At 37.8% G+C, this 12,537-nt stretch overlaps 1 protein-coding gene across 3 annotated transcripts in view; it reads right to left on the minus strand.

Moving 5' to 3' along the window:
• Nucleotides 1-2,434: 2,434 nt before the first annotated feature.
• The window catches only part of CEP152 (centrosomal protein 152), an 86,452-nt gene continuing 76,349 nt past the window's right edge, over nucleotides 2,435-12,537 (minus strand). For all 3 annotated transcript variants that reach the window (XM_087426942.1, XM_087426953.1, XM_087426947.1), the window contains 5 exons: nucleotides 9,550-9,646; nucleotides 8,882-8,985; nucleotides 6,662-6,818; nucleotides 6,311-6,414; nucleotides 2,435-3,891 (listed from right to left, as the gene is read on the minus strand). In XM_087426942.1, coding sequence (XP_087283068.1) covers nucleotides 2,852-3,891; nucleotides 6,311-6,414; nucleotides 6,662-6,818; nucleotides 8,882-8,985; nucleotides 9,550-9,646 — 1,502 coding nt within the window. In that variant the 3' untranslated portion in view covers nucleotides 2,435-2,851. The remainder of the gene's footprint in view (nucleotides 3,892-6,310; nucleotides 6,415-6,661; nucleotides 6,819-8,881; nucleotides 8,986-9,549; nucleotides 9,647-12,537) is intronic.

The following is a 12,537-nucleotide window of genomic DNA, read 5'->3' on the forward strand; positions in this document are numbered from 1 at the left end:
CTAAATAACCCATGGGTCAAAAAAGAAATCACCAGGGAACTTAGAAATATTTTGAGCTAAATGAAAACAAAAACAAAACATATCAAAATTTATGAGGTATAGCTTAAACAGTGCTTAAAGGGAAATTCAGAGGTCTAAATACCTACCTTAGAAAAGAAAGATTTCAACATCAATAATCTAAGCTTCCACTTTAACAATAGACAAAGAAGAGTGAGAATTAAACCTAAAGCAAGCAGAAGGAAGGAAACAAAGATCAGATGGGAAAAAATTCAATGAAATAGGAAACAGAAAAACAGTAGAGAAAATCAAAGAAACCAAAAGTTCTTTGGGAAAAAAAAATCAACACAAGTAATAAACCTTTAGCTAAGCTAAGAGAAAAAGAGAGATGACACAGAATACCAAAATCAGGGATGAAAGAGGAGACATTAATATCCAACCCTACTGAAATTAAGAGAGGATTATAGAATACTATGACCAACTTTATGTCAGCAAATTAGATGACTTAGATGAAATGAACAAATTACTTAAAAACTACAAACTACCAAGATTGATTAAGGAAGATATAGAAAATATAAATAGCTCTGTAACAAGAAAATAAATTGAATTATTCCTTAAAAACCTGCCCTTCCCCTCCGACCACACACATACACACAAGCCCAGGCTAGATGGCTTCACCTAGTGAATTCTATCCAATATTTAAAGAAGAAATAATAGCAATGCCACACAAATTCTTTCAGAAAATAGAGGCAGGGGAACTTTCCAATCATTCTATGAGACAAGTATTACCCTTTTACCAAAGCAAGAAAGACAAAGATATCACAAGAAAACTAGAGACCAATATCTCTTGTGAGCACGCACATGAAAATCCTTAACACAGTATCAGCAAATGAAACCCAGCAACATATAAAAGATTAAACACCATGAGGAAGTGGGATTTATGAGACCACGATGTCTACGGGGCTCCTGCCTCCTCTCTGTTCTAGCATCACCCTTCAGACCCATGTAAATCGCCAGTGGTAGCTTGGCTGTGCAGTCCCACTTACCCACTAATCATTGTAAACCTTCCTCGGTGGTTGTGTGTAGGGTGTATGAAATAAAGTATCCTAATCCTATTGAAATTATGGATATTAAAAGAGAATAAGGGGGCCAGCCCTGTGGCGCACTGATTGTTTGGTGCGCTCCACTTCGGCAGTCTGGGTTCACGGGTTTGGATCCCAGGCATAGATCTACACCGCTCGTCAGCCATGCTACGATGGCGACTCATGTACAAAATAGAGAAAGATTGGCACAGATGTTAGCTCAGGGTGAACGCTCCTCAGCAGACAAAAAAAAAATAAAGAGAATAAGGAGGTCATAAAAGAAGCAGAAAGCAAGAAGATTTCCAATTTCAACCTTGATGCAGAGGGTTTAAATATCCAGCAAGGATTTAAAACAAAGATGAAAAAGCAGGTGAGCAATGAGCTAGATTCTCAGTTCAGTTATATCCAGGGCTTAAAACGATGAAGTGCCAACTAGATGCACATGGAACATAAATTCAGCTGGTTTAGGGTTTTCCTAGAGTGAGAAATGTCACCCTAACTGTTGGAGAAGGGGCACTCTGTCTTCAAGAACAGAAGTAAGAAGAGATGATGTGTTCCTTTCTCCAGCTGCATGTCTACTAGAGCACTGAAATCCAGTGCTAATTTTCAGGCTTATCTATATCTGGTCACCCGTTCAGGTGACAAAGCTTTCCAAGCCCTAGAAGGTTCACTTCTAGATTCTTGCTTTTAGAGATGGTTATCAGCAGGAGGATGATGCATCTTGCCATCCATCCAACCACCACCCAAGTTAGCCTGGTGGAAAAATATACTGGATCAACCCACAAATACAGTCTATAATATGATTAAGCGTGGTAGATATGAGAGAAAGCTATAGTAAGTATTTTCTCGAAGCACTTGCATACACCTAAAACTTTCATATCCATCTCCAGGAATCTGAAAAAAAGTTCATCTAGAAACAACAGTATGGTTAGATGGTCATTCATTTCTGCATAGTTTAGAATTACAACCTTCAACCCACAGCATTAATGTTAGCCAATTCTGCACTATAAATGAATATAAAAGTGTAATAGTTCAAAATTTTTTGCTATATGACAAAGCTTATTATTTCCATTAAAAAACATATTTCAGATGAAAGAAAGACTGTGAAACCATAAAAGAGACAAAGTCTCTAGATGTCACAGGAGATTTGAAATAACGCATATGTCAACTAAAAAAAAATTTAAATAATGAAACCAGGATACAGCTATGTATTTTGTGGCAATCCTTGTAAAAACCTCTTTTCCTAATTGAAAGATTCAAAATTTTCAGTAGATATTTCCAGGAAAAATATGTCTAGAGTAAATCTATAGCCTCATTAAACATGGCTAATTTCAAAAATTAAATTTGGCTGATCATACGTACAAATCATCAAAGTTTATATTTTTTTCTGGATGAACTTCCAACATGTCAATATAACATTTCTATATTATGAACTATAAAATAATGTATAACAATTCTACAGACCATACGCAAGTTTATTTAAATAATTTAACACTGCACAAAGAGCTAGTTTATAAGTATAAAAATAGATGGTTTAGCAACCAAATATAAGCACCACACAGAAGCAGCTTACACATACATCATCAGGCCTTTGGAAGATTAAGGCAACATTAATATCTCAAGTTATTTTATGAGAGTACTTTACTCATGATAGTCAGATGTTATTAAAACATCTCAAAATAGGCAAAGCCCACAAATTTTTCAGTATGAAGTCTTCTCTTCCAGTTTTCTTCTCAATATATTAATGATTCTCCTTAAATACTATACAACAATTAGTCTAGATTGACAAATGGGCTATCAAAGCCACTATCTTGTTGGCTAGATAGAGGAGGGATTAATTTTTTCACAGGGTGCCGACACACTGAAGATGGTACTGTACTGCTCAGTTTTTTGAATTCTGACTTTGCTATATCAGCCTTATGGTGAGGTGGGTGTCCAAGAGTCATACCGATCTTCCTCGGCTGGGAATATGTGGTTTCTTCTGACAGATCTGGAGTGTGACCACTCTGACATTTCATCGGTCGACAAATCATGTTCTTTTTCTCCGTATCTGAAAGACAACTGGCTGCTGAAAACTGTTTGAAATTAACAGATTCAGCCAGTGTATCCAGGGTTTCTTGTGGCCTCCCATGTGAAAATGACACTTCCTGGCTGTTGCAGGGTAAAGCGGTACTGCTGGAATGCCAGCCTACAGAGTCACTAAGATCCCCTCCATCCTTTACTGGAGCTTCCTGAACACCCAAACTTTGACTTTTCTCAGATGCAGCATTTTCACTTTCCATTAGTGGGTTACACTTATACACTTTTAAACCAAGTCTTTCATTAGGACCTCGAAAGTTTATACGTGTGGATCCGGACTCAGAAAGACTAGGGGTATATCTAGGTAAGGGTTTATTTCCGAAGGATCCAAGAAAGGAGTATGTGGCTGAATGCTGAAGTGAGTCAGAGCCGGTATCACTGAGGAGGTCTGTCTTCTTGTGCAAACCGAAGCCTCTTTCACCTTCGCAAGGAACAAACTCAGGAGAAACATTCCTTGGCAAAATGTCTAGGTGTTTGTAACTGTTATCCCCGGACTGCAAGTCTGAATGTGACCCTTTGGAACCCACATGCTTTACATCCTGGTGCTCTGCGTCCTCTAACCGCCTTTGTAAGTTACAAGCAGCCCTCCTCTTGGGAACTTGGTCGCACATATTTCTGGGGCTGGTGTGTACACTGTTTGATTTGCTTTCAATGTGACATGGTAAATTCTGAGTCACATCATTTCTTTTTGATTTTTCAACTCCAATCAGCATCTCTGAAGTCAGAGGCAGTTCTATTGTATACAAGGAAACACAAAATTAGGGGAAAATAAAATTAGGAGAAAATGAACATTGAAAGAGGAGAAAAAAATTTGTTTTTATGTATTTCCAAAGAATGCATATATATTTTAATCGTTCTCAAAGAAAATACATCGGTGCTGGACATTTTAAAATATTCTTTTACATATATCCATTAGATAAAGCTAGGTAATTGTTACTGAAATCTGATATATTATTATTGCTATCCACCTGAACTATTATTTTCTTTAATAGATGTTACAGCATTTCAAGAGCCAACTGCAATGTTTCCGATCATAATCTGATGCCAAGAATGGAATTTCTGATGAATGAAGTTTGCTGGAAGAACCCCAACACCTACACACACACAGAGACACACACACACACACACACACACACACACACTCACACACACAGACTCTGTAAAAGCTAAAACAGACTTCTGATTTAACTAGCTAAGACACTAAATCTGATCAGAGGCAAAGCAGCCACATAATGTAGAATCAGAGGCATCATATCTCAGAGTTGTGTACCTCGGTCCCTAGAGTCCATGAAAAGGGTTTGCTTCTCCTGGGGACATTATTTGCACACTGTTGCCCCAAATCTAGAAAATTCTTTTCTTGTTATATGCCACTGTGCTTTTATATCCAAGGTTCGCCTTTGCGCTTCTATTTGAGGAATGTTTACCAACATCAGACTTGTAGATTCCTGAGCAATCTCTGCTTCAAGCTTTCCATAAGTTCAAAAACCACATTTCCCCACAGATATGTTCAAAATCCCCATTTCCCCACAGATATGTTCAAAATCCCCCAGTATAACTGGAAATCTACCAATTTTTTCGTGTTTTTCCATCAGCTTTTGCTTTATATATTCTAAAGCTATTTTATTATGTATATAAAGAACCCATTCACAGCTTCTTGGGAGGCTGTAACATCCTTGATCATTATGAACTATCACTTTGGTCCCTTTTAATGCTAAGTCTAATTTACCTAATATTGTATTTAACTCTATAATTTATCTAACATCAACACTGCATTGCTTGGTATATCACCCTCCATCCCTTTATTTTGAATTTTAGATGATGTTCTTGTAAAAATAACATATGCCTGGATTTTTAAAAACTTAAAGTTGTGGTTTTTTTAATAAGCGAGTTTAAACTGTTTACATTTAGTGTGATTGTTGATGTTTCAACCTACTATTATTTTCTAGTTACCCATTCTTTCCAGTTGTATTTTCCCTCTTTCTTGATTCTGTTAGATTAAAAACGTTTTCTTCCAAGTCTTTCGCCTACTAGTTTGAAAATTATACATTCTATTTCTCTACTGGTTATCCTTAAATTTTAATACACATACTGAAACCTGTATTTTTCTAGCAATGGTGGAGTTATCAGTATCTATATCCCCTCCTTGAAAACAGTAAAAATCTTAGCATATTGTTAGTTTCCTCTACAATATCCTCTTACATCTTTCTGAGAATACTATACTTTTCTAACATTCTCAGGTCCTATTGTTTGTTCTATTAATTCTATTTCCTTAGGTATAAGTTCTGCTGGTTTTTATTTTTGCCTTGTTTTGAGTTTGGTGTCTTTTATCATGGTGCTGGCTTTCTATAAATATATGGCGATTCTTGGTTGAATGCTTATCTTTGAGATGTCCTGAGTACAGTATCTGTTTGCACTGCTTGTTGAAAGGAGTTGGGAGTGGAGTGGGAAGGAATAAGCTGCAGGGTAATAGCTGGTACTCTGGGCATGTGGGCTCTCAGTTCCCCCTCGCTGTGGCTAGCCATCTAGAGCACTGTCCTGTCCCCAGACTCTCTGTTCCTGTTGCTCTTACGTTGCCCAATATTGGGGCTGGGGAAGGGAGAGGAGAAACAGAAATAAAGAGGGTGACTCTGCCTCGTTACTGTTGCTCTAGAACAGCAACTAATTACCCCATTGCTATCCCCTGGGCTTATTACTTCTGGGACATGCCACATTCATGAGTGGACCAGTTTCCACATTGCTCCTACTTGTAGCTGTCATCTTCTGGCAGTTTTGAACTGAAGTTTCCATCTTCAATCTTATACTGTTTTTCTTTCTTTCAGGGATTTCTCATAGCTTCTGGTCTATCATTTGAAACTTTTTAAAGCCCAGTTATAATTTCTTCTTTTTCGCCTTCTTTATTTGTTGTTTAAAATCTTTTCCATCATTTCAAGGGATGGAAGCAGCAATAGAAAGCTAATGGGTATGCTCAGTCTGCCTACTTGAACTGGAAACTACACTCTTTTTTGCAAGTTTCCAATTTAAGTAAAACACACATACAACTTTATAAATGAAACTCTCACTCCTTACATTCCTGCTTTTTTTCATACTGAAAATATTAAATAGCTAAAAAAGAATGGAGAGAAAAACCCTTCAAGTGATTCATTTTGACATACCTGACTGTGTAGTTTTGCTCTGGGATCTATTAGAAATAGGCGTTTCCAGCAATTTTGCCATTGTAGCAAGTTTGCTAGCAGCATTCATAATCTTTTTCTCAGCCCTGTGGGGAATTCCAGAATATTAAATTAATATAGTTTAAAGGAAAAAATGAGTTTCCTTAGCCCCAGGATTTCTGTTTTCCTATTAGCTCTGCCAACATTTAGGGTAGCACAGACATGAGCCTCTCCTAACACCCAATGGCTGATCATATAGAAATAGTTAATTTTGTGGTTAAGGAAAATGCTTAGAAAATGACAACACGCTATCCAGTCCTCTCAGGACACATTGTTTGTTTAGACTGAACTTACCCTTCCTGTTTTCCATTATCCTGCAAAATCTGTTGGAGGCAAGTCAAATAATATTTGCGCATCTTTCGGGCGGTTTCTTGACGTTCTCGCAGTACCTCTGCTTTTACCATTTCCGCAGCTCTTTCCTTACTCTCCTGAATATAACGAAGCATATCACCTGGGGCGGGGGGGAAATTCCCACAAAATGCATGTTTATTAGCAGTTGTTCAAAACCAGGAGAGGCAGACTTCAGACCAGTTTTCTGGGAAATGAAGTGACTGGAGGTACAGTTTAAGCATTATATTTTCCACAATCATTCAAATGGAGTATTTCAGATCATCGTTTTGGTAGACTCAAAGGACAAATAATCTAAAAGTTCCTTTTAGAATGATGACAGCCACATATGGTAGGGAAACATAGCATACTCCCTAGGGAAATTCTGTCATATTCTGAAACACTGAGGCAAGAAAACACCATAAATATGAGGCACAGAAGCTTATGCATTTCAATTATATATTACGTCTGGTGAAGGGAAGAGAAGAAAGAAATATATAGAAAGCGTGAGGCAGAGAGGAAGAGGGAAGCAGACACGAAAGACAGAATGAGGCAACAGGAGCTGAAGAGACTCAGATTCCTCTGTTTTCTTTTGCTCTGAAAATCCATGTTTCACTATTTATTCAATTCTTTCAGCAGCACTTATGAGTATCCAACCAAATATAATATCACAATCTGTGAGAGATTGTACAAAATGCTATCGCAGGGAGAGGGATGAGACTTATGTTACTGTCTGAATTTACATTTAAAAATAGTTCACGACTTTCAAGTTGTCTTTTTATCTTTAACTCCACATGCTTTGATTGGGACTACCATTATTTTAGGTTAACATTTTTTACTAATTCCAGGGCTACATCCTTCCTTTACAATATCACCATCCCTGTTATACTAAGGATCCAACTCATAGAGGAATCTCCCTCAATATCAGTAAGCTCTTCCTGAAAATTAGATGTTCTATGCCAAAATACTGACTGGAAGACTATTTTCATTATTTGAAGTGGAAAAAATTAAAATGGAGTACATGTCAACACGAAAGCTCCGGGGCCGGCCCCGTGGCGTAGCGGGTAAGTGCGCGCGCTCCGCTGCTGGCGGCCTGGGTTCGGATCCCGGGCACGCACCGATGCACCGCTTGTCAGGCCATGCTGCGGCAGCGTCCCACATAAAGTGGAGGAAGATGGGCACGGATGTTAGCCCAGGGCCAGTCTTCCTCAGCAAAAAGAGGAGGATTGGCATGGATGTTAGCTCAGGGCTGATCTTCCTCACAAAAAAAACAAAAACAAAAACAAAATATGAAAGTTCCAACCAACTTCTAAAAGGTAAAACAACACACCCACATAAACACACAAAAGTTATCATAATAGAATTAAAAAAAAAAAAATGCTTAAAATTCCCGGTTAAGGATTGTTAACAAAAAGTTGCTTTGTTTGTAATAATATGGCCTCTGCCAGCACCAGCAACAACTGAGGAGTGAATTCTCTTCACTGATACTGAGTGGGCTTTTGAAACCATCTATACATGATTCTGATGATCTACCAATTACATTCGGAAGTTGAGACCTTTCCTACTCATTTTGTTAAAAATGAATGCAATTTTAGGAGGCAAACACACATTTCTCCTGTATAAACACTGGTTATTGTTCTGGGACACACATACAATCTATGCAACACTGTAATTAAAAACCAGGAGGTATTCTACCAGGAAAGCATAAACCAGAGAGATGCCCTGCAGGGTGTGCTGCACCCCACGTACTGCAAAGGACTTGATAAATTTACATCTGTGACTAATCTATTAACAAAATAATGAGAAATAACACAACTACTCCTAACTAGATCCATTTTCCATAGTCCTTAAAAGTTTATGGTAGGAAGCAATAATTGATATGACATTCTCTTTGGCATTAGTTAAGTTGTAAGATTATAAAATTTTTAGTTTAATGTTAGTGTCCAAAAAAGAAACAGGATAATTAAGAGTATAAAACTAACTTTATCCTCACGTCACTTCCAAAAGATATTACTTGGGCAAAATGATCCATTACTGCCTAATTTAGAAAAGGTATCAATGATCTCTTCTAAAAGCAGGTAAGATCCCAGAACAAGGTAGTTTGGAAAATTCCCACAAATTACTACTGCTAGTAACAAAAAATACTCAAACCACCTTAAAATCTTAAGATTCTCTTTAGGGACTTACGCTTAATTTTTTTTACAGCTTTAATATACTGCCCACGAAGTTCTTCCAAGGCCAACCTATTGCATGGCAGGCAAGCATTTTCAATGGCCCCTTCTGACAACGACCTAAAAACAAACCAAAGATTGCAAAAACAGATTGTAAGTGAAAAACTTCATTTGAAAAAAATATATATCTATATATTCCAATAAAATAAACTGAGATGTACTAAAAAATTCATATATGAAGATCTTTACTATACAGTTATTTAAAATGGGAGAAAAATGGAAACAATTTAAATGTTATGGTTACTTAAATAAATCATGATAAATCCACGTGATGAAAATCTATGCAGCTACTGAAAAGCACATTATAGGAGAATATCTAATGACAAGGGGAAATGTTATCTTATAATATTAAGTTAACAAAAGGTTACAAAATATACAATAATCTCAATTTTTAAAACATGTGCGTGTGTCGTGTGTGTATAAAAGGGCTTAAATGATATGAAACAAGAGGTTAACAGAGGGTATCTTCTGGGGATAAGGTTTTAGAAGATTTTCTTCTCTTTTATATCTCTTGCTGTATAACAATAACAACCATTGATATTCTTGGTATGCTATTATTGATGTAATCAATATAAAAAAATGTAAAGATGCAAAGAACAATTTTTTTAAATAGGAAACGTCTACCTTGGGGGTGTTTTACAAAGTGTTCCCAGCTCTTCCAGTTTATTCTTCCTGTCATTGTTTCCTTCTATTAATTCTTCAACAGCTCCACTATCATCTCCTAAAAAGGAAAGTTTATAGTATACTGGTCAATGTCTTTTTTCTTTCTGAGTCTTCCTGCCCTTTAAGTTCCCAGTGCAAACGTTTAGAGGAGACTGAAATGTCCAGTTGCTGCCTCTACCCTTTATTCCCTGATGGTCTAATCCGACCACTCCCTGTCCTGTTTGCTCAGCACTTAAAATCTGTGCTCCATCTTCTTCTTCTTGTGGCTTACACACTGTCCTGGAATAGTTCCATATGTATGTGTTTTGTTTTCCCGTTAGACTGAAGTTCTGTAGAAACATACTAGGTTTTCTAATTCCATGCTCCTTGTGGATCCTGGTGTACAGTCTATGCTCATATAAATGATCATTGAACAAGCATGTCAGTACAAGATACAAAGAAAATTAAGTTTAAGTAGTTGTCATTTTCAGATTTAATATAAGATTTTCAATTCTTTGAACTTTAAAATGAGGATGAGGAGACTGATGGAGTCCATGTGGTACAGAGGACAAAACATGAATCTCAGAGTCAGAGAGATGTAGGTTTAAATCCTAGCTCTGCTTCTTACCAGCTGGATGGTTTAGGCAAATTACTTAACCTTTCTGAACCTGAGTTTTTCGTATGTAAAATGGGGAGAGTGTTACCTACCTTGAAGATTATAATAGAAATAAAATAAAGGCACAGCACCTTATACAAGACTTGGCAATACCAATATTTAATAAATATGAACATGGCACCCCATGTTTCCTGCTTTGTCACCCTCTCAACACACCCAATAAGTTAGGGAATGAATCAATCAATTCCCCCTAGTAATTGATATAACTTGTATATTTTAAACCACTCATTCTTACTCTATCACTTTTCAATAAATGCTCCAAGACAATAGAAAATGGAATTTAAGAAACGAAAAAGAAGCAACCCCAATAGCAAAAGTATTATCAACCAATGTTTTTAGATTCACATGAAGACAAACATTGAAATCAAACTATCAAATGACTTAACTTCTGACCCTGACCCCTTTTATCAGCCCATTGTTTTGAGCTCAGGACCAACTTTCTTGGATTATTTCTAGGCCTATGAATTAAAGAAGATATCAGCCTCAAACAGCACTATATAGAATAACTATTCCATGATCACAATGTATGGTGCTAAATATTATTTATACATAATAATCATATCCAACTGCCCTTGTCATTTTATTATGTAAAACAAATTTTCTTGATTCTCTTCAAATTTTACAATAGCTACATTGTATCTACATCTACAATTAGACAAATCTCTCATTTACTCTCCTGGCCTCGATGAAAGAGCTAAGCAATCACCATGGGAATTGTAGTTGTTAAAATTTTTCTCTCAAAATTCTTAAAACCCTTTCTTGCCTTGAAGTAATTATTAGCTATCTCTAACAGACTTAGTAAGCAGCAGGGGCACGGAGGTGGCTTCTCTTAGTCAACAACATTTACCGAAGGTGCTGTGATGCCAGGGATGGTGCTAAGTGCTGGGACAGGACTAGATCCTGGTCACCATCGAGTCCACACTCCAGAAGAGAATACAGACAAAATATAATTGCTAGGACGATGAACGTTATAAAAATCACAGGAGCTGTGGGGAATGTCTAAGAGAAGAACATAACCAAGTCTGAGGTGGTTCGGAAAGCCCCCTGAGGAAGTAATGTAGGGGGGGAGATGAGTAGGAGTCAGCCAGGCAACATGATCAGGATAGGAAGACGTCCTGGTGAAGGGAGAGATGAAAAGAGGTCCAGAGAAAAGGGAATGAGAGAATAATTCTCTATAAAAGAAGAAGAGGGCTGGGGGAAGATGAGGCTGAGGGGCTGGCAGATGCTGGGTCATGAAAGGCTTCTTAAACTATGTTCAATTAAGCGTTCGTATTTCATACTGAAATATGAAGGGCCACTGAAGGGCTTTGAATAAAAAGTGTCATCATTCAATTTACTCTTTTGAAGGGTCACTCATGCTGCCTGCTCGAGAATGGATGGAGGGGCAAGATTGGAAGCAGAAAGAGTCAGGAGGTGACCGTTGCCCAGGCAAGTGATAGAGGTGAATGGAGAAAACAAGTGAACCTATGCACCTGGTCTTTTCTGCACGATGCAATTTTTTGGGACCCTTGCATTCAGTCCTCCATTCATTCAAACATTTGTTATTGTCTAGTGTGTAACGGACACCACGACTACAAGGATGAACAAGACAAGACATACTCCTTATTCTCAGGGAACTTATAGGTTGGAAAGGATATTGACAAGTAACCAAAAAATTAAACATAGAATGGTAATGGAGGAGGAGTCACGTACTATGGGGCCGCACAGAAGCCGCCCACCTAATCCACACAGGAAAATCAAGGAGGGCTCTGCAGATAAGGCATCTTCTTAGCTGAATCGTAAAGGATGAGGAAGAGTTAGGCCAAAGCAAGAATGAGAGGGAACATCATATGCAAGGCCCAGCAGTAAAAGAAAATTCCTGCCCAGTTCAGGAATCTGAAATATTTCAAAGGTAAGGAGTATAGAGCAGGGGATATAAGAGAATAGTGAAGGTTGGAGGGAGCACCCTCATAAGCCCAATAGCTTCCCTTCTTCAGAAGAGCAGGATGAAACAGCAGAGGATGTCCCTTTTAGACAATTTCCCTGACAGCACTGGGAAGAATGGACTGGAAGGAGGCCAGATCAGACCCAGAACACCCATGTGAACGTGCTGTGTTCACGTTTTCTCCCTCTGCCTAGAATGCTGGTCTCTTAGGCAAACAGTGTCATCTTTCCAGGCTTAGTCAAGCCTTCCCCAACTCTAACAGGAGGAAGAGTTCATTAACATCCTTTCTCCCAAGTTCACACGAACATACTGCCAGTAGCACTCAATGCTGCAACTATTTACTAATCTGTTTTTAGTTCTCCTCTCTTGA

The sequence above is a fragment of the Ceratotherium simum genome, chromosome 3 (genome assembly GCF_057802395.1).
Source record: "Ceratotherium simum simum isolate JZ-2026a chromosome 3, ASM5780239v1, whole genome shotgun sequence".
In the NCBI taxonomy this organism is placed as follows: Eukaryota; Metazoa; Chordata; class Mammalia; order Perissodactyla; family Rhinocerotidae; genus Ceratotherium; species Ceratotherium simum.